This window comes from Leopardus geoffroyi, chromosome E1, assembly GCF_018350155.1.
Source record: "Leopardus geoffroyi isolate Oge1 chromosome E1, O.geoffroyi_Oge1_pat1.0, whole genome shotgun sequence".
NCBI classification, from domain to species: domain Eukaryota; kingdom Metazoa; phylum Chordata; class Mammalia; order Carnivora; family Felidae; genus Leopardus; species Leopardus geoffroyi.
In genome coordinates, this window is record NC_059330.1 from 61,065,694 (window position 1) to 61,090,451 (window position 24,758).

Sequence of the window (24,758 nt, forward strand, 5' to 3'; positions counted from 1 at the left end):
GACTTTTGTGTGTGTGTCCCTCCGACACCCACGCTGAAGGGCCAACAGGACTCAGCCAAGGAAGGAGGTGGGGGTAGCCCCGGCCTACGGAATCCCGCTCTCTCTACGCAGAGCTTCACAGCGACGGCCATTTGCTGTTCTTCGTGAGCCCACAGAAGGTCCACCTGACCGCTCGCTTGTGCTGGGGACACTGCTCCTCCCAAGCCTCCACGGGGGGCGAATTGGCCACAAGCACAGGCCTGGGCGGGTGGACAGCGCCTGGCTGCCTCGGCCTTCCAGGGCATTTCCCAGGTAAGTGGGGCCTTCACCCTCCCAAGGGGTAACTCCAGGAGGCACACCAGGGCCCCTTGCAGGATAGCACGGCCCTGTGGCTGCAACTCCGGTGCCCCCTTGGCAAGGGCTCCCTCACACGTGGCCCAAACGTCCCTCTCGTGTCACCGTATGGAGGAGGCAAGGTCATACCCGGAGTGGCAGAGCCAGGACTGTGATCTCACACTGGACCCTAACACGGCATGCCAGAACATTCCTGGGTTGTCTGGGGTACGGCCTCTCCGCTGCCTCCCCCCAGCTCGGGAGCCGTCTCCGTGCACCGTGGCAGGTACAGTTGGATGCACTAGAGTGACTGTGTCTAGGAAAAACGTAATCCAGTAATTGTGCTAGTGTGCAGGACGCGTCCCTCGCCCCCACGCAAGGTTAGGGCTCGAGCGTCAGACGAGTCAACACCACACTGACCAGGCACCCGACGGGACGCGGGCGCCTCTCGGAGAGGGAGTCCCGCTCGCCACCGCCACGGTGGGCTCAGCTTGCCTACCAGACGATAAAAACCGCTAATGAACACCTCCCTTCCCCTCTGCTCCCCAGGCGGGAACTCACACAGAGGGCCGCCCCGCGACAGGCAGCAGAGGCCGATTCTAAAACTATGGTTCTGGGTTTGTAACACACAGTTCTTTTCCCTTGACGGATACGGAGTACGACAAAATTAGTCACTTTTATTTAAAAGAAACATTACAAATAAGTGCAAAATTAAATTTCATGATTAAATACACACAAAAGTATAACATGCATACTTTACACTGAAACCCACATACAAAGTTAGTTGATTACATGACAGTAAAAGAACAGGCAGAACAGAGAGCTGCTCCCGCAGACGTTTGCTACCTGAAATCAGAACCGTGAAGTTAGGTTTCTTGAAAGGGAATTTCAGCAAATTAAATACATCCTTCTGGGAGTACTAACAACATAGAGCCCATAACCTGTGTTAGTTACCACGTTGGAAAACGGTACCGCGTGCCTTTCCTTCCCGTTAGTGTACTGCTACTCTCCCCAACGACCGACCGACCCGAGGCGACGGCCAGGGTCTCCTGCTCCTGCCCAGACGAGGCCTGCTTTGCCCAGATGCCCAACGCTTCCCTCCACCTCCTCCGGATTCCGTGACGCTTTTCTCGGGGACTGATTCTGAAAGTCTACACGTTACTGCTCCCGACACACAAGAGGGACACGCAGGAGACCGCAGGGCACACACAGTGCGCTGCTCCCGCCTCCATCCCGACAGAAAGACAGGGACGCGGGCACAAGCACGCGCACAGCCACGCCACAGGCTCACGACAGGCACGGAGACCAGGACGCGGGCTCACAGGGAGATGCCCACCCTGTGTTCTCCAACACGGCTGTGTCTCTTCGTGTTCAGACAGGAGAAGGAATCCCCTTCTCCTTTTCTAAGGCAAGCTGCTGGTATTATTATTCTATTGAAAAATCTGGTTGTAATGTAAGAACTAACATTTACACAGTTGCTCATTTCCCCACTACAGACTCAGTAAAAATGATGGAATCTGTTGCCAAAACAAATTTCGATTTGTCCACCGTTTTCTCAACCCAGTCCCTATGTGTGTACGGAGCCCCCAGGTGCACGGGGGGAAGAGGCGGGGGGGGGGGGGGGCGCGGCGGAAGCACGAAAGCATCACAGCTGAACTAAAGGAAACAGGCCAGCAGCCGGGCCCCGGCTGCTCACGGCCACGTGAGTGTCTACGCTGCCTCGATGATTATTCCTTCTTTAATACTGGAAATGGGAAGCCCTGCTCAGGAAAACAGACAACCACAGAATGGCTTCAGGACCAAGGTCCCCGGGCAGTCCTGCCGCCGGCACCAGCCCCGGGAGTCTGAAGGGCACACTCAGCGCTTTGGCGGCGGTCGGCCGTGGCTGTTGATTGCACTCCTGACGGAGAGTCACAGCTTGTCATCGGTCATTTCTAGAAACTGCGCGTAGACGTCCCGGATGCACTCCCCCTTGGGGTTGAATAGGAATTTGTAGTAGCTGCCGTCTGCACAAATCGCTGAGACAGAAGGAGACCGTTTTACTCATGTGTTTCTTCCCTCAAAGTTCAAAGCAAACAGACCTCACTGAGAGGAACTGTGAACGGCCCTGCTCTGAGCAGCCGCTCAGGGTGACTGTGGGCGACAAGGGACCCCGTTCCTGGCTGAGCACACACGTGGCCAGGAACCCAACCTGCTCTAGGGTGGTTTGTGTTTCCCACTTATGTGCGGAGGGGGAAAACCTTGCCCCCACATCTTCCTGGGAAACCCTAGAGGGCAGGGGGCTGGTGTCCCCCTACACAGCTGTGCAGACCCTGAGTGGGACCCCTGCGCCCCAGGAGAGCGAGCATGGGCCAGCCAGCGCCAAGGACCACTTACCGATGACGGCATTTGGCTCTGTTCCAAAGGCACAGATGCACGGAGAGCCTGAGGGAACCTGAAACTTGGAAAAACTCCACTTGGAACTGAAGTACTTTGGAAGGAAACTGGCTGAGGCCAGACTAGGAGGTGAGGGGACACAGAAAAGGGAGGAGAGAAAAGGCAGTTACGTTTCCATGACGAAGGTGAAACATGGCTCCCATACAGCCCGAACCCAGATACTTTAAATTCTACTTTTCCTTTTAGTTTTACTTCTCGCACGAAAAAACTAAGCGCTTCCCAACGGCTTAAGATAAACCCGGACACCATCAGCACCAGATGGTGCAGGTGTCTGCGGCCACTAAACGGATTTGCTGAATGTGACAACAGCCGCCAGGGCGCAGGTCCGAGTTCTAAACCACAGGAAGGGTGACTGGATCCTGGTCACACACTAAGCAGCTAAAGACAAGCAAGCAGCAATGTCCCTTTTAGCATCAGGTACTGCGGACACTTGAACAGTGAGCGGGTTAGGGACACCAGCCCCCAGCAGTCGGAATCCTGGGTGTAACTTCTGACTCCCACAAAATTTAACTCAGTGCCTACTGGCGACCAGAAGCCTTACCGATAACAAGTCAGTCAATTAACACGATTTGTACGTTGTGCGTATTACTGTATTCTCACAATAAAGTAAGCCAGAGAAAAGAAAATCCTCCGGAAAAATGCACTTACAGCCCTATGCTCTACCCGTGTGCACGCGGCCCACACGGACGCTCAGGGTGTCAGGTGGGTGGTGGATCGGGGCTTTGTGCCAAATGTGCCTGAGGGAGGGAAACCTACCTGGACTGTTTATTCCTTTTTGGATCTTCGGCAGCAAAAATGTGCACTGTGCCGTGGTCACTGGACACGCAGATGAGGGACGCATCTGGATTGAAGTTGATGCTGCAGAGAAATCAGATGAAGCTCTGGTTTCGTGCGGATGCAGCGGAGCCCGGCCCCAACCACAGCGCCACAGCACGCGAGCTGGTGCCTTGAGCCTTCCAGAATGAATTCCGGAGAGCAACGTCAAGCACCGGCACCCCCACCCGCCACCCCCACCCCGGTGCTCTCCGTGGGACCACCCAGTGTGCCACAGCTGGGCCCCTCCTTGGGTGCCAGGGAGGGGAAGGGGCTTCCCGTAAACCCAGCCTGAGGCCCTGAGACCCTGCCCCCCCCCCCCCCCCCCCCACCGCCTGGAAGGGCCGTGAGAGCAGACAGGAGTACCCGCCACCGCGGGGCTGCATGGACACACGCCCTGAGTTCATGTAAGAAGTCCATGTTTATCTCACAGACCCGAATGCTGCTCAGCACCTGCCAAGGCCACAAATGCAAAGAACGAACCACCCGCATGGGGGACTGCCGCCGCAGTGCCACCAACACCACAGGGCGCCCAAGTGACTACAGGGCAGCTCACAAGGGCTCCGGTGTTTGCCTTAAAAGATCACGGCTTATCCTAGAGAGAAGCCGCAGCAGTGATGGGCTTTAGTCCTGACTCCCTCAGCCACACAGGCCCCGTATGGACGAGGTCGACCCCGGGCAGTGATGGGCCTTCTTACCAGTAAATATTAGCTGCTTGGGACCCTCTTCGCAGTTCCTGGATCAAATGCCCTGATGAAGTATCAAATATTCTTATAAGGGTCCCCTTTGAAAAACAGCGAAGCGTTTTATTGTCATTCACGACTTTTCAGGTTTTTGAGACGAGTATCATACTCACAAACCCATCAGCCCATACAAGCCCTTCCCAACCCCCCCCTCCCCCCCCCCCCCCCCCCCCCCCGCCATGTAAAACTCAACCGGCTCCCTCTGTCCTGCTGGAGAATTCGTTGGTAGCTGTCCAGCCCGAGAGCACCGGGTAGGAGCCAGCCCCCTGGGCACCAGCCCTCCACTAACCCCCTGCACCTCCCGCCCTGGCAGATGCCTCAGCGACTGCCACAGCCAGGCTGGCCTGCTCCTGGAGCGGTCAGTTCTGTGCCTAGAGATTCCATCCTCACCAGGACTCCCGTGGCCAGCTGGAAAAACTAACGCTAACCGCTAAACTGCTGCCAAACAGAGGAGGCTTCACCAAGTAAAAGGCTTTTCAACTGCAACGTGATTCCTGAGAGAAGGTGGCCGAGAACCCACAGGGAAGGGCCAACTTTCTGCGGGGCCCACAAGTCAGGTCCCCGGAGCGCAAGGGCCGCTGCGGCAGGCACTCGGCTCCATCAAGCAAGGGACACACGCTTACTTTCTCAGATGCGGTTGCGATTCTTGTTCCCTGCAGGTTGAGAGCAATGCAGCTCAGGACGCCCTCGTGGGCAGGAATGTCCACGGGCGGCTTCTCGGTGCTGGCCAGGTCCACGAGCTGCACGTGGCCCGTGTGGGTGCCCGGGAAGGCCAGGAGGGAGTTGTTACTGTTGGGGCACAGGACGCAGAGGCCTGATCGGAGACGGAGAAAACCCATCAGGGACTCATGACTCTAAAAGCCACCACTTTCCCCCAATAAAACTTGCTCTCCTCTGCCCTGTAGCTCTCAAGAAAAAACAGTAAGACTTCTCTATGGGTTTCCATTTATATCAGAATCACAAAATCTTTTCACTGTAAAGGGTGTATCCGAAGACAAAACTAACTCCTGTGAGGCCGCCTCTTAACTGGAAACATCTGCTGAACTTGTTCTTGAATAAACTCTGTCAAATGTCTGTCTTCTGTGGTGCCAGCTACTGACAATACAAAACTGTGAAATCTAAAACCTCCATTAACAATTGCATAAAACAACCAAAAAACTTGGGGATAAGTTTAACAGTGCCTGTATGAGACACTGCAACACGATGTGAAAGAAAACCAAAGGTCTGACAGACGGAGAGAGCCTGATCTGATCTACTGCGGTCACAGCCACAACCTGCGTCCCCCTGCAGGGTCGCGTGGTCACAATTACAGCCTCTGCAGGCTTCCTGAAGAAAGGTGATACTGAAAGTTATAAGGAACAGCAAGGCCAAAGAGTAGCCAAATTTTCTTGTAAAACAAGAACAAAATCGGAAAACTTACACTACCTAATTTTAAGAATTATTTTAGAGCTGCAGAAATCAAAGCAGTATGGTACTGGCTTAAAGACATACCACTGGAACAGAATAAAGAATCCAGAAAAATCTTACGCTTACGTGAGTAACAAAAAAAAAGTCTTCTTAACAAACGGCACTAGAAACTGGATATTCACGTCGAAAAATACAAATCTGGGCCTGTGCCTCATGCCATACGCAAAACGTGGATTAAAGATGTAACTGAAGATCTAAAGTTCCTAGAAGAACATGTAAATGAAAACCTTTGTTTCACACAAAACCACAGGCCAACTGAAGTTATCTGCAGAAGTGGTAACTAAGAGCCTTATCTAGAACGTACAGAGAACTACAACTCAGAAGATGAGGAGAGGAAGTGAAGACCCCTCATAAAAGATACCAGAATGGCGATAAGCCACGTCACCGTCCTCAGAGAAATGTGGAGGACACCGCGGGAGACACTGTTACCAGCCCCAGGTTACAAAGAGGGACACAGACACGTGCCGGGCCGAGGCAAGGCCTGCTCCAGCTGGAGCTCTCCTGGATCCCCAGTGGGGACACCAGAAGACACAGCCAGACCGTAACTAGAGCGGGACCCCGCCACAGTGCTCTTCAGTGTCTAGCCAAGAGAAATAAAACTCTACCTCCACGCAAAGACTCATACGTGAATACTCACAGCAACTTCCGTCCGTAACAGCCAAAACACTGGTGTGGATAAACAATCTGGTATGTCCACACTATGGAACGTTACTTAGCAAGGAAAACAAGCATATCTACTGAACACATGGAGAAATCCAAAAAGTACCGTAAGACACCAAGCACATCTGAAAAGGCACAATTGGAAGGACAGGTGGGCAAGGGGACCGCCTGAAGAAAAGCTTTTGGGTGACGGTACCGGTTTGTCTGCACTCTGGTGGTAGTTACACAAGTGATTACAATGACTAAATATTACCAAATAATAAAGTTGAAATGAGTGAGCTTTAGGGGCGACCATGTGGTTCAGTCGGTTAAGCACCCGACTCTTGATTTCGTCTCAGGTCATGATCCCCTGGTTTGTGAGATCGAGCCCCATGTCAGGCTCTGTGCTGATGGCGCGGAGCCTGCTTGCAATTCTCTGTCTCCCTCCGCACCCTCCCCTCTCAAAAATAAATAAACATTACAAAAAATGAATGAGTTCTGCATCTATTAGACCTCAATAAAGCTAGAATTTAAAAAACCTAAAAATTTTAAAAAGAAATTAAGATGCTATAACGAAGAGCAAAGTCAGTCACCTGTAATCCCTGCTCCAAAACAAAGGAGGGAAGAAAGTCCCTCAGAACTCAGTAAAACCCCAAAACCGCGGCCCACCAAGGAGCTCCTGAATGGCTGACAACGACCGTGAAAAAATCCCTCAACCTCCACTCCCCCCACTCCTCTGCCCCATGACCGTGATACAAGAGGGTCTCAGAGGCACTGCCTACCAGGCCAGTCTCTGGAGTGAGCACGTGGCCGGGAGAGCCTTCCAGGAGGAGGTGGAGTGGACCGAGGGAAAGGGTGAAGAAGGAAAACAAGAGGAGCCTGTGTCCGTCAGGGTTCGCCTGATGTGCCTCAGGACCCATCTCACCGGAGCAATGCCACTCAAATAAAGACCGGCCGGAGGACAGGGCACCAAGCACAGGTCTGCGTCCACCTGGACGGAACATGAAGAAGCCAATTCCCATCGCTGCCTCTGAATTTCTTACCTTTAGGGTTATAGCAGGTTTCAAAGACGTGCAACTGATGGGGATTATGTGTAAATGTAAACACCTTAATCATGGAGTCCAAAACAACCACAATTCTGGAAAGAAAAAAACAATCAAGATTCCTATTCCCGAAAGTGAAACTCAAGCATCCTGTGACTTCTGTTCTTATCATTTTGAAGCTTAGAACAAACACCACATACGAAAGTATCCCTCTTGAATCAGAACCCCTTGCAGGTGTGCTCTTTGGAGGTCACCAGTGAGCACCGAGGGGTGTGGCAGGCGCTGACGAACGAGAGCCTCCTACCTGGCTGCAGGCTGCCCAGCGGACCTTTCTGAGATTTAAAGACATTTTTGTATAATATTTCACCCAGAGTAAGAACCAAGTAGCAATCACGGGGCAGAAATCATCTCTCTACACGCTCTTAGATCTGTCTTGACAATTTAAAATGTTGGAAAGATCCCTATTTGGCTCCAGTATTTGCATTATTAAAGGGCCCTAGAGACCAACATTCCAGGAGGTCACAAACCTAAGAGTGCAGGTCTGACAGTCGCTACTGCATTCACTTTGTTCAGCACCTCTGCCCTCCCACACTGAGGATATGAATCATACCACATTAAGATCCAAATTAATGAAACTCCAGTAAGAACTTCTCTGTTCTCCTGAGGGCCACGAGGACAACAGCTCAGAGAAGCGACTTCCAACAGGTAAGATCAACGTCACCTTCTCCCTGGGGAGTCTCCCAATTTTCCTTTACCTTCAAAGGGGACATTTACTGAGGCAGCCTTTGGAAAAGCTGGAGTCAGAAGGGGGCAAGTCCAGGCTCCCCCTGGTTCCCAGTGGGAACATGCTGGACGGGGACAGGTCTCTGAAGGCCTGAGCGCCACCGGGGACTGCCGGCTTTGTCCACTGACAAACCGCTTCTATGCCAGCCCTGGAAACCCATAAAACTCACACCTTCTTTGCAGCAACACAAATAACCCCAGTCCTTTGGTCATGAACTACCATCATCACATCTGAAGACGACGTTTTCCTAAACACACTTTTTCCTTCAGTATGAAGCATTTTAGACGTTTCCAGAGAAAGCAACTAATCCACTTTTAAAACTTAGCAAACCTACCGATCTCGCCGTAGTTTGACTGCTTTGACTTCTGTAGAAAACTCTATTTCAATAACAGTCTTCTTTTTCAGGTCATCCCAGATCATCACTGAAATTTCAGAGAGAACTTATGGGTACACCAATAAAGGGAGGGCACTCTGAAGGGGTCCTTCCCCCTCACTCATCTCCGGGCAGGGGGACGTGCCGCTCTCCTGGTGCCCGGTCACACACGGCCGGACGCCTGTGCTCCACCACTCGCCACGCTGTCTCTGGTAGCAGGGTGTTCATGCACCGCCCCCCCTTCCCTTCCAGTACCCGGCCGGCTCCACACCACCCCCTGCGGCCGATCTCCCTCCCCCACCCTTGTGTACACGTACGCACACAGACACGCACGCACACATGCACATGTACGCACAGACACGCACACACACCTCCTCTGCCAACCGCGCCTAGTTTTCAGGCGAACTGCCCCCACCCTCGGTTCCACTGGACTGAGCCAAAAGCAAGCCCACCCACAGTTACTGCTCAGGTGCTAGACACACACCTGAATCAAGAAAAGAAAGGCTTCAGTTTGAACAGATGAAAAAGCAGGGCCAGGGATTTCTCTCACCCCCACCCCACCGTGCCTGCTGCTTCTCACACCACGGTGCTTTACGATGTACTAGCCGTCTGCATCCCCAGGGCCAAGGACACGTCCAGACCTCTGAGGAGACAGAGAGCGGCCAGCCCTGTGCCGGGGAAGAGGGGGGGGTCCACAGACAGTCTCCACCTCCTCCATCGGTCTCTTGCAAAGCTGTCTAGGAAGGGTGTGAGGTTGAGGGGAAGTAAGCTTTCTCAGTAGGTCACGGGCGGGCCAAGAGTGGACGGGAAGGAATGTCTCCCCCGAGGTCCTGACACCATGGCCAGCTCAAGTCCTGGAGGCGGAATTCACACGGAAGTTTTGCCAGAGGGACTCAGTAACCTCAATTTCAAATCAAGAGAGAACACGTAGAACTACCAAACTTTCGTCAAATTATTCACTAATGAAGAGGTTAAAACTAACCATTCAAAACTGAAGCAGATTTCTGTTCTTACTCCTTTCAAATACCATCTTGGATTGGTAAATCCCTTCATGTAACAAATCCTGACAGTGGGCTCCTCCTCAAAGGGCAATGAAGCAGCAGCACGTTAAGTGGGACAGAAGCTCAGTCAATGGACTCACCTCACTGAAGGACAGCCTCCTGGGGAAAGGGCACGTCTACTCTTGAACTCATAAAGCAGGTCAAAAGTAAACTTTCCCTGGTCTGCAACCTAACACCAAAAAGCCTCTGGCCCAAACCAGACAGAACCCAAAGATGAGCCACATCAAGGGTGTCACAAATCCACATGAACTCTATTTTCAGAAATTTCTCGGGGTGCCTCAGCGGCTTCATTGGTTGAGCGTTTGACTCTTGATTTCGGCTCAGACCATGATCTCGAGGTTCGTGGGTTGAGCCCCACATTGGGCTCTGTGCTGACGATGCAGAGCCTGCTTGGGGTCCTCTTTCTCTTTCTCTTTCTCTCTGCCCCTCCCCTGCTTGTGCTCTCTATCAAAAATAAATAAATAAAACAAAGTTAAAAAATAAATTTCTGGAAACAGCATGAGAAAGGCCTAGGGCCAGCAGCTTGAATTCTCACTCACAAAAGGAAAGTGACCAGACCCAACGCCCTGAGCAGTGAGAAAAATCCAAAGACCTGGGTTGACGTTCAATTCCCCACGGCCTCCAAGGGTTGTGAGCTGCCTTCCTGGTGTGCCGGAAATCTGAAATGTTCTGTGCAGGATTTTGCATGTCTGTCTTTTAATATAGTTCCCGACAGCAAAAGGTACATCCACTAATTCTGGAGTTCTTCTTCCGTCCTCCGAGCTCCTGACTCAAAAAAGCAAAAAAAGCCTCCCTGATCTGCCTGAACAGCACCGTGCAGTCTCAGCTAGAACTCTCCCGGTCACACTGTGGCCACCAGTCTGCTCCAGTCCTGTCTTACTGTGTTTCACAAACATCCTTCACGTTTTAACACCATGTGTCTTAATGTGTAACTATGAAAGTATTAAGAGTAAATTCAGGAAGTAATTTTGACATTATTGACAAAAAATTCTTAATCTTACAAAAGCGTAAACAGACCAAGTTCTTTTTTAAAAAATGCCTTCAGCACTCTACAAAAAGTAAATTTAAATTTTACTCAAAATTTCACAGGGCGCCTGGGTGGCTCAGTCGGTTGGACGTCCGACTTCGGCTCAGGTCAGGTTCTCATCACCTATGCTGACAGCTCGGAGCCTGGAGCCTGCTTCGGATTCTGTGTCTCCCTCTCTCTCTGCCCCTCCCCCACTTGTGCTCTGTCTCTGTCTGTCTCTCTCAAAAATAAACTTTAAAGCCAGACTTTTACACTCCCATTTCTTTGCGCACACACACACAGGTTTACATACACACACAGACTTACACACACACACACACATACACACAGGTTTACACACACATCAAAACAACACCCTTCAACCTGGAGCCAAGGGCCAAGGTGGTTTTTGTTCTACATGGCAACAAAATCAATGTTTCTGTGAGTCAACGGCTCTTTGTAGGAAAAATAACCTTACGACACTTTGCTTTAAAAAGAACTCGTAACATTTAGGATACCAACCCACAGCTGAATGCTCTGAACAAAATGGGGTCCAGAGGCACAGCACGACCGTACATATTTAGCCGACGTTAATCAACAAGCATGTGCTTTTTGTTGGTGAGAACAAGTGACCCTTGTCACACACTTCCCCTGGGAGTGGCGGAGACAAGACTCACTCTTTCTAGATGATTCTTGTTAGCGACCAGTCCTTCATACTTCACAGGCTACCAGGGAAGAGCAAACATAGCCACAAACACAAAGATGTTCTAGACAGTTCCAGACATCACTACACGTGAGGCATGGTTAGGAAGCACACAACCACTTTACCTTTGTTAGGAGGGTATTTTGGCTTTTTCCCACCACCGACTAAGGCTAAATAGTTGCAGCGAAACAACATTTCAACATGGCCGACTCCTCCTTCTAGAAATTCTGAAATGATAGTAAAAACAAGTTAGTACGTGGATCTTACAATTTAAAAAGAGACAAGTAAACGGTGCAGATGTAGCAGTCGGCATTTACATATCTGACTGTATGTGTCTGTACAGAGATCTCTGACTGCTGTCAGCGACCAGACGGGTGGCTGGTGGGGACAGGGAGCGAGCCGGGGGCTTTGGACTCCTCTCTGCAGCCGGTCCCCATGAGCCACGCTTCTGCTCTAAGTGAGGAGCACACAGCACCCTAACAAGCCAATGCACCAAAATGTATGAAATGTCTCAACTCGTATTTTAAGGGGCAGCAAGACATCTAAGCTCTAAGAAAACACACTAACTGCTTTCATACAAAAGCAGTTTACCACTTTAAACACCTCTTCCACTGAAGTCTCAAATGCTCAAAAATGTCTGTGAATTACATGAAGAGGAAACTGCCAGCAGATTTTCAGAACTCCTCCACAACAGAAGAGGACGAACAACGCTCGCTCAGGGAAGGCGATGGGGACCTGCTGAGAGTCTGGGGCTCACAGAAGCAAACCCCACTCTGGACCTTTTTTTTTTTTTTTTTTTTTTTTTACATTTATTTTTGATAGAGATAGAGCACTAGTGGGGGAGGGACAGAGAGAGAGAGAGACATGGAATCTGAAGCAGGCTCCAGGTTCTGAGCTGTTAGCACAGAGCCCGACACGGGGCCTGAACTCACAAACTGCGAGATCATGACCTGAGCTGAAGTCAGACGCTCAACCGACTGAGCCACCCAGGCGCCCCTGGACTGTTTCTATTACAGAACACAACCAGCCCATCCAGTTCTCTCCAGCTCTCCACTCTGGTCAGCAAGGACCGGAGCTCCTGGCACCGTGAGGGCACAGCAAAGGGCAAGTGAGGAATCAGAGCCTCTGAAAGTCAGAAGTTAACACAAGATCATGATGATTAGGAATCAAGATGATTCCTAAGCTCGTCGGCTCACTCTTGTAAAGTTCAAGGCCTCGTAGAAACCCTAGAAAGGACGAACTATCTACTTGATGCTGAGCAACACGGGATTGAACTGCATGGGTCCACTTATATGCAGATTTTTTTTTTTTATAAATACAGTCAGATACTGTAAATGTATTTTCTCTCATGATTTTCTTTTTTTAAGTTTTATTTATTTAAGTGATGTCTACAGCCAATGTGGAGATCAAACTCATGAGCATGAGATCAAGAGTTGGATGCTCTACTGACTGAGCCCTTCTTACGATTTTCTCAGTTAACATTTTCTTTTCTCTAGCTTTACTGTATGAATACAGTACAGAATGCATATAATGTACAAAATATGTGTTAAATTGACTTTACGTTATCAGTAAGGCTGCTGGGCAACAGTAGACTATTATCAGTTAAGTTTTTTGGGGGGTCAAAAGTCACACACAAATTTTCGATTATAGGGGGGAGTGGGGTGTGTGTGTGTCATCACCCCTAACCGTGTTGTTCAGGGTTAACTGTAATATATTTATACAAGCATCTGGTGTCTTTTTTCTAATTTTTCCCCTTCAGATAAAATCCTTTAGGTATAATTAATGAGTCAAATACGTGAAATGAACACATTTTGCTAAATTACCCTACAAAAAGACCCTACCAACTTAAACTGTACCATTAAGGTTATGAAGCAAGGTCATGGAAAGGTCTGCTTCTCCACGCCTTCAGCAAAGCTACACGCTAACCTGCTAACACCCCCTCATGGTAATCGGTTCACCCCCCTCCACTTCCCGTGCCTCCCGTTTCCCTCTAGGCCCTTCATCTCGGGACACGCTGGGGTGACCACACGAGCACGAAGTCCATGTGAACTTCTGTGACATTAGACAAAAGCAAGGATTAAGGCCCCAACACACCGTCAGGTCAGGCAGGCTGCTGGACTGGGTAACGTCGGGAATTGTGCACGACAGGTCACCTCTTATTCCCAGATACTTGGTGGGTCACACTCCTCTTCACGACTGTACCCCCAGCCCCAGCGTAGCACCAGACCCTGGAAGGCATCTGACCACCACCCACGGGGCCCAAACACAAGCAGCCCTCACCTGCACTCCACCTCAGGCACGTGGTGTTCTTTCTAGGACTCTGTCTCCTCTCTACTTTCCCACTTATGGCTGCCAACATCACATGTGTGAACACTGGTCACAGGGAGGGAACAGCGGGTGGCACTGCAGACGGGAAATCCTCTGAGCCCTCTGCCCACCTTGCAGACTGTGCAAGCTCGCGAAGCATGAGCTGTACAGGTTCCAGTCATCTCCACATTGCGGGACAGTTGTGTTTCCAAATGGATAGTGAAGGTAACTTTTCACTAGTACTCCGTGTCTCTATAAATCACTCACTGGGTACCATATTTTATCCAAATTTATCATTCTTGGACCTTCCTTCTAGCATACGCTCAGGTGTGAATCCGAGTCCTACGCTGAGGCCCCACAGCATTATTATGAACACCCTCCCCGGGGCCCCACGGCCTTCCTGGAATGAAGCAGAGCCACAAACCCGCCACTCCAGGTGTGAGACGCAGCACCTACAACACACGCCTGGGAGGGACGGAGGGAGGGGGAAGCTCCCAGTCCCTGCCAGCGGTGGGCACACCTGGAAGGGCCAGGGCAGGGCCAGTCACACTGGAGGTAAGGCTGACAGCCCCAATGGGGGGGGGGGGGGAGGGTGTGACCACTACAATGCAGGCACGCTTCCTTCCTCCTCATTGAGGAAAGGAAACCACCAAGATAAAACAGGAACAAGGTCCAGCCTGTTTTCTGTTGAGTTGTCAGTTGCCAGAAATGTAACAGCAGACCAACCGGCAAGCGCACAGGGGTGGGGTGGCTTTATTAAAATACACCTTGAAGGGGAGCCTGGGTGGCTCAGTTGGTGAAGCATCAGACTCTTGATTTCAGCTCAGGTCATAATCTCACAGTTCGTGAGTTCGAGCCCCACACAGGGCTCTGCATTGACAGCATGGAGTCTGCTTGGGTTTCTCTCTTCCTCTCTCGGCCCCTCCCTCATGCTTGCACTCTCTCTCTCTCTCTCAAAACAAACAAACATTAAAAATAAATAATAGGGGCACCTGGGTGGCTCAGTCAGTTAAGTGTCTGACTTTGGCTCAGGTCATGATCTTGCGGTTTGTGGGTTCAAGCCCTGCATCGGGCTCTGTGCTGACAGCTTGGAACCTGGAGCCTGTTTCGGATTCTGTGTCTCCCCCTCTCTCTGCCCCTCCCATGCTCACGCTGTCTCTCTTAATAATAAATAAACGCTAAAAAAAGTTTTTTTTAATTTTTTTTTTTTTATTAACGTTTTATTTATTTTTGAGACAGAGAGACAAGAGCATGAATGGGGGAGGGTCAGAGAGAGAGGGAGACACAGAATCCGAAACAGGCTCCAGGCTCTGAACTGTCAGCATGGAGCCTGATGCAGGGCTCGAACTCACAGACTGTGAGATCATGACCTGAGCCGAAGTCGGACGCTCAACCGACTGAGCCACCCAGGAACCCCAAAAAAGTTTTTTAAATAAATAAATAAATAAATAAATAAATAAGATGCACCATCCAAAAGCTATCCCATAGTTCAGCAGAGCAGCAAGAGGGAATGATACATACCGTCAGCACAAAAGACAACAGCAAACCCTTCTAGAACTCAGACTCTTAGATGGTTCCTGTCTACCTTTTTATAAGAAATCCTGAATCTGTTATAAAAGTTTCAGCAATTAGGAGACAGCTGTCAATATACTGCTAATGATTCAACTTTGAAACTTTGAACTCCAAGTTTCTGGGTCACTCTAAGTAAAAAGTATCCTGAGATGTGCAAGTCAAACTGTTTCAGAGTACTTTGTGACTATTTATGCATACAAAGGAGAGTTGTCTTAATTCACTAAGCAACCAAAAGTAAGTAAAAGTCAGAGACTTAGAAGGCTGCCAGGAGACTCCCATCACCGGCCTGGACCTCTTGCGGATTCATTCTCTAAGAGCTCACTACTGCTGGGCTGAGGAATTATGAGCACAAGCTTACACAGCAATAAATATGTGTGCAAGGCACTCCTCTGTGTATCTTAAGCATTCTAATTCAGTGATCTTCACAATAACCTTAGAAAGTAGACAGTTACCACCTTAATTTCACACGAAGAAAGTGAAGCCAGGAGAAGGTGAGGCACCTGCCCAAGGCCACACAGCCGCCTAGTAAGGGGGGCAGAGCCAGATTCCACCTCAACAAGGAGGGTGCGGTATCTAAGCCCTTACCTACCAGCCACACTGTCTTTCTCTTATAAATTAAAGTCATAGACCTCCACTGATAAAATAAACTCCTAGATAATAAAGCACCACTTACTGTCCTACACGGCGGCGTAGTCGTACAAAGACTGTCCTTGACAAAGGGATCCCATTGCCGGAAAGATTTCTGGAAATCCTTGATGTTGGGTTATTAGTTGTGAAAATGGAAAGGGGGCTGTCTGGTGGAGCACCAGGATACAGGAACTTCCTCTTACAAATAAGAAACAGTTCTAGCGGCAAAAAATCTAGCATCTGCGATGAACGAAAACCAAAACCCCAACTGCAGGGAAAAAAAGGGATGTTCCTCATTTTCTATGATTTGTCCGAGATTTGTTCATCTGTCGGCAGTGCTTGATTCTCCCAGCAAGTAAAGACCAGGAGACACCAAAAGCTTAAGAAAAATACACTGGGGGAAGAAAAACTGAAAAAAACCTCTACCTGTAAAATTAACATTTTTTCCTGTCAAACAGTAAAAAGACCATTATCTTAATATTACCAATAGAAGTCCTGATTCCATTTAAGTTCACTTAGAAGCTTCTGAAAACTTGTATTCCACAAAAACATAATTTAAGGCACTGAAATAAGTAAACAGAAGCAACTATAATTTATTGCTACAGATAATATTTCCTAAGTGGTCATTTATCAACAGTTAGGCATCGGGGCGCCTGGGTGGCTCAGTCGGTTAAGTGCCAGACTTCAGCTCAGGTCATGATCTCACGGGTCGTGGGTTCGAGCCCCACATCAGGCTGAGCTGACAGCTCAGAGCTGGAAGCCTGCTTTGGATTCTGTGTCTCCCTCTCTCTCTGCCCCTCCTCTGCTTGCGCTCTGTCTCTCTCTCTCTCTCTCTCAAAAATAAACATTTTAAAAAATAAAATTAAAAAAATTTTAAAAATAAAGAGTTGGGCATCCCATGTGCTGAATTCAACCATCGTGTGAGCGGTCTGCAATTTTACGCTCAGCAGGACGAGTGAAGACAGCCTGCATCAACCACACTGTGCCCTTCAGGACAGCCAGCAAGGACTGAAGACAGGGCAGACACACACGAGTTTCAAAGTTCACATTCACCAGAGAAACCAGTGTCGGGCCACACCCGGTGCATCACCACTGGATCCTGGCCCCACAGAGCTGGGCACTAGTGGCAACTTGAAGAAAGAAGAGGACAGCCCCATCCAGGCTGACGCAGGGCCAAGAACCTCCTATCTACCTCCCAAACCAGCCCCTCCCCCATCGGTAAGGGAAAATGTCGATTCTTTGAAGGTTAGAAAACAGGAGAAACCAGGAAATGTCAGTCACTCCTTACCTTGCTTCTCTTTTTCTTTCAGTGGATCAGTGTTATAGACCCGGAATCCGTTTTCCATCCCACATGCAAAGCATCCTGAAGTGTGAGAAAGGCCGGTTAATCGTCTCAAAGGGGTCCCAGCTAAGCGCCCTGGGACTGGGACCGAACCGGCAAAAGCAAGGGGTCCAGAGAGAGCAGCCGTTCCTAAGAGCTCCCGCGGATGCTCTGACCTCACGGGCGCAGTCTGCACACGCCACAACGATCTTCCTCAGGGCCGTGCGCACACACACGACGTGCACAACCTAGCATGTTTCCAGTCTCTCATCTAACACGATAAAGAGCCTCCGGAGTCCCTCCAACCTCCTCCTGCGGGGCTTTCTTCCCGAAGGCCAGCTCCGCCTGAACTCCTGGTTCCGTGACAAGTCGGCCAGCTGCCGCCACGGCACATTTCCAACACCTGCCTCTCGCTAACACTCACCGCTGGCCTCCCCATCCTGCACACCTGTCTCCGGTGCTGTCGACCTGGAGAGGCGAGGACAGAACCATAAAGTCCACGCCTCCCGGAGGACAGCTGCAAGCGGGAATCCCAGCAAGCGTGGACACTCCAGACTGGAGCAGGGGCGCGGACTTCCAGAAGGTGGCCTGAGGTCTCCCACGACCTCCTCCCACCTGTAGACAAGCTGAACCCTTAAAATCCTGTCAAGGTCACTGTGAGTCCAAATCACACACCAGGTTGTTAATGGTCCAATTAACACCAACTAAAACAGCCAACGTGGTAGAAAACACCAAGTAGTAAGTGGGTGTAAGGGCATGGGAACTCTCAACCTGGTGGATGGCAAACCAGCAGAACCGCTCTGGAAAGCTGTTTGCGCCAGGTACTACAGTTGTCAACTCTGCTCCTTGGCGGATATACCTTGCAGAAATGACAACATATGTTCACCAAAGGCATGCATTCGACTGTTCACAGCAGTGCGATCATACACCATTAATAGCCAGAAACTGGGAACCTACCTAAATGCCCCCCTCAATGGTGGACTGAATTAATTGTGATATATTCACACATACAAAAACACTATGCATCAATGAGAATGATCTATAGCGATACTCAGCAATGTGGAAAATATCTCACAAACATCATGTTGAATAAAAAAAAGTCAGGAATAAGGGGAGTCTGGGTGGCTTAGTCGCTTAAGCATCCGACTTTGGCTCAGGTCATGATCTGCCAACTCATATGTTTGAGCCCTGCGTCGGGCTCTGTGCTGACAGCTCAGAGTCTGGAGCTGCTTCAGATTGTGTGTCTCCCTCTCTCTCTCTCTGCCCCTTCCCCGCTTGCACTGCCCCTCTCTCCCCCAAAAATAAACAAACGTTAAAAAAAGTGTTTTTAAACAAATCAGCAAGAATGATGTAGAGAGACAAAACTAATCTAAGTGGCTGGAAGTTAGACTGAGCCAGTGGCTGGAAGGATGGCCAGGCGTTAATGGTCCAATTATGTTCAGGTATGTTCACTTTCTTAACCTGGGTGCTAGGTTCAGTTTGGAAAGTCATCAGATGAAGACAGGGTACGTGCACTTTTCTGTAAGTACGGCATACTTCAGTAAAAAGTTAGAAGGAAAAGTATTCCGAACACCAAAAGTTGGAAACCCTCTCTGAGAAGGCCAGGCATCATCCTTGCTGTCTTCATAGGCCTCTTTCCCAGAGAGGAACCATCAGCCCAACAGCTGGTGACCCCACACACCCTTGGGTTAGCTCTAGTGGTGCAGAAACAGGGCGTCGGGATCCCTGAAGGGCATTCTTCTATAGACAGGCGCGCCTTGTTTCATTTTGCTGCACAGACATTACGTTTCTCACAAATCCAAGATCTGTGGTGACCGTGCCTCAAGCAAGTCTGTCAGCACCATTTTTCCACAACCTTTGCTGGCTCAGGTCTTGGTTTCACATTCTACTAATTCTAGCAATATTTTGAACTTTTCCATTATTGTATGTGTGATGGTGACCTGTGACCAGTGATTACAAATCACCAAAACTCAGATGATGGCTAGCATTTTTTAGCAGTGAAATACTTTTGAATTAAAGCATGTACGTTGGTTTTTTAAGACATAATGCTACTGCACGCTGAACAGACTACAATATGGTGTAAACATAACTTTTAGAAGCACTAGGAAATCAAATATTCATCTGACTCACTTTATTGTAACAGTCCCTCTACTGCGGTGGTCTGGGACCAAACCTGTAATGTCTCGGAGGTGTGTCTGCACAGACTACTTACGTACAGCCCACATGCAAACACACCCCTATTTCCTGTAACCACAGTGAAGTAGCCCAAGGAAGTCAATCTGTGGCCTCAGGTCTAGGTCCAGGCAGAAGAAGCAAGTGCTATATGTAGACAAGGGTACATACTCAAACATGTGTGTTTCCCAAAGGAATAGAGAGAAAAATAGCCAACCAACTTAAAGAAATGTACATCTCGACACTTAAGAGTCTTGAAGAACACAGTGCAAATTATCTTTAGAAGTTCGAATATTTAAAATCATGAATGTCCTTTTAAAAATGTTTTCTTGTTCACCTGAAATGAATGTAACACTGTGTGTCAACTATATTTCACGTAAGAAAATTAAACAAACAATGATTTCTAAGCCAAAAGTTGCAATGAGAGTTTAAAATGCTTAATGAAAATTAGGGGTAACTGTACGGATCAGTCGGTTAAGCATCGGACTCTTAGTTTCGGCTAAGGTCACCACCCTGGGTTCCAGCCCTTATACGGCTCTGTGCTGACATCGCAGAGCCTGCTTGGGATTCTCTCTCCTTCTGCCCCTCCCCCATTTGTATTTGAGCTCGCTCACTCTCTCTCTCTTCCTCCCTCCCTCAAAATACATAAACTTTAAAAAAAATCGTGGGGGCGCCTGGGTGGCTCAATCGGTTGGATGACCCACTCTTGATTTTGGTTCAGGTCAAGATCTTGCAGTTCATGAGATCGAGCCCCACATCAAGCTCTGAACTGGCAGTACAGAGCCTGCTTGGTATTCTCGCTCTAAATAAATAAATAAACGTAGGGGCGCCTGGGTGGCTCAGTCAGTTGAGCGCCTGACTTCGGCTCAGGTCATGATCTCACAGTTCATGGGTTGGAGCCCCGCACTGGGCTCTGTGCTGACAGCTCAGAGCCTGGAGCCTGCTTCGGATTCTGTGTCTGCTTCTCTCCTGCTCGCTCACTCTCTCTCTCTCTCTCTCTCTTTCTCTAAAATAAAATAAACATTAATAAATAAATAAATAAACATTAAAAAGATAGATATTGAAACAAAAATACTCAGGGGCGCGGGGGGTGCTCAGTTGGCTAAACATCCAACTTCAGCTCAGGTCATGATCTCACAGTTTGTAGGTTCAAGCCCCCCATCGGGCTCTGTGATGACAGCTCGGAGCCTATTTCGGATTCTGTGTCTCCCTCTCTCTCTGCCCCTCCCCTGTTCACATTCTGTCTCTCAAAAACAAACATAGATTAAAAAAATTTTTTTAGGGCGCCTGGGTGGCGCAGTCGGTTAAGCATCCGACTTCAGCCAGGTCACGATCTCACGGTCCGTGAGTTCGAGCCCCGCGTCAGGCTCTGGGCTGATGGCTCAGAGCCTGGAGCCTGTTTCCGATTCTGTGTCTCCCTCTCTCTCTGCCCCTCCCCCGTTCATGCTCTGTCTCTCTCTGTCCCAAAAATAAATAAACGTTGAAAAAAAAATTAAAAAAAAAAAAATTTTTTTTTAAGCTATGCAAAAGTTAAAAACCAGCGTAAGTAAAAACAAAATGTAATAAACTCAATTATCTGCCATAAATTTTTATCATAGAGAATTAATCCGAAGATAACCAGAAGTTTAAGTGTAAGGCTTTTATTTTTTTCAAAAACGCTAACTTTACTTACAAACTGTTACAATGAAATGAGCTGGGTTTACAAGAGGGTATTTTTCAGGCAACTGAAATAGATCCTTTTAAGAGCCACAATTGTATTTTAAAAACAATCTTTGGGGCACTTGGGTGGCTGAGTTAGTTAAGTGACTTTTTTGGCTCCGGTTATGATCTCATGGTTGGTGAGCTCCAGCCCCACATCGGCTCTGCTCTCTCACTGCAGAGCCTGCTTAGGATCCTCGGTCTCCCTCTTTCTGCCTCTTGTGCGCGTGCGATCTCTCTCTCAAAAATAAATAAACGTTAAAAAAAAACCTTGATGAAATCTTTATAAAAATACTATAAACTTCACTGGTTTCTTAAATAGTCAGTATCATGAGTCTCAATTACTACACTGAAACGTAACACACAAACTCCTCACCCCACAGCAAGGCAAGTGGGCAAGAAGGATCCTCTTGCACTAAATGACCTCAAGTCACCCAGCCTTTTTGCTTCCGTAAACAGTAAAGGCGTGGCACAAGTGATTACAGTTACCTCTCCCCTCCCTCACTACTGGAGGACCAACTCTTTCCACTGCAGACGGTTTTGAAGAGTTGCTGTATCACCGTTAATTCCGTACAGAGCTCTCGGTGGTTATCCAAACCCATTAAAACCCTACTGGCCTCGTCTGGTAATCAAACCCCAAAGCGTCCAGCCACATAACTGTCCAATGTCCGACACCTGACCGCAAACTCACGCCTTGTTCCTCGGGAACACGTTCTTCCACAATCTGCACAGTCCTGCCCGCTGGAAACCAGCACTCAGCCCACAGCACACACACCCCCACCATCCACCTGCCACCTCCTCCAAGAACCCCTCCACGAGCTCAGAGCCAGCTCCCCCCTCAAGAACCCCTCCATGAGCTCAGAGACTGGCTCCTCCCCAAAAAAAACCCCTCCACGAGCTCAGATACCAGCTCCCCCCCACCAAAGAACCCCTCCACAAGCTCACAGGCCGGCTCCCCCCTCAAGAACCCCTCCACAAGCTCACAGGCTGGCTCCCCCCCCCCCAAAAAAAACAACCCTCCACGAGCTCACAGGCCAGCTCCCCTCCCAAGAACCCCTCCAGGAGCTCAGAGCCTGCTCCCCCCCCTCCACCAAAAACCCCTCCACGAGCTCAGATACCGGCTCCCCCCCCAAGAACCCCCTTCACGAGCTCAGATACCGGCTCCCCCCTCACCAAGAACCCCTCCACAAGCTCACAGGCCGGCTCCCCACCAAGAATCCCCCCACGAGCTCACAGGTCAGCTCCCCTTAAGAACCCCTCCACAAGCTCAGAGCCTGCTCCCCCCCACCAAGAACCCCTCCACAAGCTCACAGGCCAGCTCCCCCCAAGAACCCCTCCACGAGCTCACAGGCCAGCTCCCCCCCCTCCAAGAACCCCTCCACAAACTCACAGGCTGGCTCCCCCCCCCCAAGAACCCCTCCATGAGCTCAGAGCCAGCTCCCCCCCCCAAGAACCCCTCCACAAGCTCACAGCCCGGCTCCCCCCCTCAAGAACCCCTCCATGAGCTCAGAGCCGGCTCCCCCCACCAAGAACTCCTCCACGAGCTCACAGGCCGCCCCCCCAAAACCCCCTCCACAAGCTCATAGGCCAGCTCCCCCACTCCAAGAACCCCTCCATGAGCTCACAGGCTGGCTCCACCCCCCCCCAAGAAATCCTCCAGGAGCTCAGAGACCGGCTCCCCCCACCAAGAACCCCCTCCATGAGCTCAGATACCGGCTCCCCCCTCCACCAAGAACCCCTCCACAAGCTCAGAGCCTGCTCCCCCCGCCAAGAATCCCTTCACGAGCTCAGAGACCAGCTCTCCCCACCAAGAACCTCCTCCACGAGCTCAGATACCGGCTCCCCCGCTCCAAAAACCCCTCCACAAATTCACAGGCCAGCTCCCCCCAAGAACCCCTCCATGAGCTCAGAGCCAGCTCCCCCCCCCAAGAACCCCTCCACAAGCTCACAGGCCGGCTCCCCCCCCCAAGAACCCCTCCATGAGCTCAGAGCCAGCTCCCCCCCCCCAAGAACCCCTCCACAAGCTCACAGGCCAGCTCCCCCCAAGAAATCCTCCACGAGCTCAGATACCGGCTCCCCCCCACCAAGAACCCCTCCAGAGCTCACAGGCCGGATTCCCACCAACCCCCGCCACCACCACCAAGAACCCCTCGACAAGCTCAGAGGCCGCAACCAAGCTCGCCCTCCTCCCACACACATCTCGGGCCTACTTCCACCGCCCACCTGTGACACCACAGTCGACACCTGTGGACAGGTCGGACCTGACCCTCGGCGCCGGGCAGGGCGGGGGCGCAAGGTAAACACGCGCCGGCCGCAGCGAGGCAGCACCGACTACTGAAATCGAGTTTCACAAAAACGGGGCCTACGGCACTTTCTCGGGTTCCCCTCAGACACAAAACTTGCGAAGCTGCCACGCAAAAGCCCTCAGGAGTGTGTCCCCGGGCGGCCGCTGTCACCCGGCTCCTCCCAGAGGCAAAACCCTGGCTCCGCAGCGGGGGCAGCTCCTCGAATCCGAGTTCCTCCCCGCCCCTCCCGCCCGCACCCTGCGGGCCTTCCCGGACGCGGCTGCAGGGCTGGCTTAAACCACCCAGGGGGCCTCAGCTGGAGTCAAAACTGGGAGGAAAGCGCGTTTCCCCCCCCCCCTCCCCCCAAGGCTTCCCCGACAACCAAGTCCTTTGATTTCACTCGGCAAGACACGCCGGGGTAGCTCACGGGCACGCTCCCGGTAATCCGACCGGAAAGGCGAGGGCGACCTCAGCCCGACCGGGTCGCTGGGCCGCGAGAATCGTCGAGAAGCCCAAGCCCGCAGCGGACAAGAAAGCAGGCGTTGTCAAGCCACCACCGCTTACGTGGAGACCCTAAACGAGTGCGGGAAAAAGCGCGGAGTTCCGAAGCAGACCCCAGTGTGCGCCGTGAGAAAAGCCCCGGGTAGCCGAAGCCGGTGGGAGCCCGCAGGGCCCTCAGCGAGTGGGTGCGGCCGCCGCCCGGAGCTCCACGGAAGTCCGGAGGGGAGCGACCCCCCCCCCCGCCCGGGGTGCCGCCTCGGGGAGGGGGCCAGTGGGGACGGGGACTTCAGGGGAGGCCAGGTCAAGGGGGGGGGGGGGGAACGTGAGGGAAGGGGACCGGCCGGGTCGGAGGGTGTCGGGGGAGGGGTCAGACCCGGTGAGGAACGTCCGGGGTGGGAACGTGCCGAGCTGGCCGGTGTTGGGGGGGGGCCTCGGGGGAGGGGCCCGGCTGAGTCGGGGGGGGGGGTCGTCGGGAAGGGACCTGGCCGGGTGAGGAGCGTGGGGGAGGGGCCGGCCCGATCCGGGGACTCCGGGAAGAGGCCGGGTCGGAGCCCGGGCGCGCGCAGGGGCGCCCTCACCGTGGTCCTGGTTGAAGCCGGCGTAGAGCAGCCCGTTGCCGTGAGGGTTACACGGCAGGAGGTTCATGGCGCCGCCGCGAAGGGTCCGCCGCTTCTCAGCGCCGCATGTCCTCGGGGAGGCCGGGCGCTGGGGTCCCGTCTGCCCGGCGGAGGCCACCGCGCCGGAAGCGAGGGGCGGACGTGCGTGCGTGCGCAGCCAGGGAGCCGCGGAGCGCCGAGCGCATCCACCTGGGCCGGGCCAGGGCGGTGAGGGAGCACCGAGTGCGTCACGTGCGAGGGGGCGGAGACCGCGTCGGGGGCGGGGCCTGAGCGGAGGG

General features: G+C 51.4%; 1 protein-coding gene across 3 annotated transcripts; it reads right to left on the reverse strand.

The window, feature by feature from the left end:
- Positions 1 to 969: 969 nt before the first annotated feature.
- WDR45B (WD repeat domain 45B) lies at positions 970 to 24,695 on the reverse strand. Of its 3 annotated transcripts, XM_045489994.1 has the most exons (10): positions 24,442 to 24,695; positions 17,175 to 17,249; positions 11,506 to 11,607; positions 8,572 to 8,659; positions 7,454 to 7,548; positions 4,928 to 5,118; positions 4,260 to 4,345; positions 3,505 to 3,606; positions 2,689 to 2,810; positions 970 to 2,330 (listed from the first exon to the last, which is right to left on the reverse strand). In XM_045489994.1, exons 1-10 carry the CDS (start codon positions 24,506 to 24,508, stop codon positions 2,224 to 2,226), a joined length of 1,035 nt encoding a protein of 344 aa, XP_045345950.1. In that variant the 5' UTR covers positions 24,509 to 24,695; the 3' UTR covers positions 970 to 2,223. The 3 variants fall into 3 exon arrangements, with proteins under 3 accessions (XP_045345950.1, XP_045345951.1, XP_045345952.1); XM_045489995.1 differs by lacking the exon at positions 17,175 to 17,249 and having other exon boundaries at positions 24,442 to 24,624; XM_045489996.1 differs by lacking the exons at positions 7,454 to 7,548; positions 8,572 to 8,659 and having other exon boundaries at positions 24,442 to 24,626.
- Between the last annotated feature and the right edge of the window lie 63 nt (positions 24,696 to 24,758).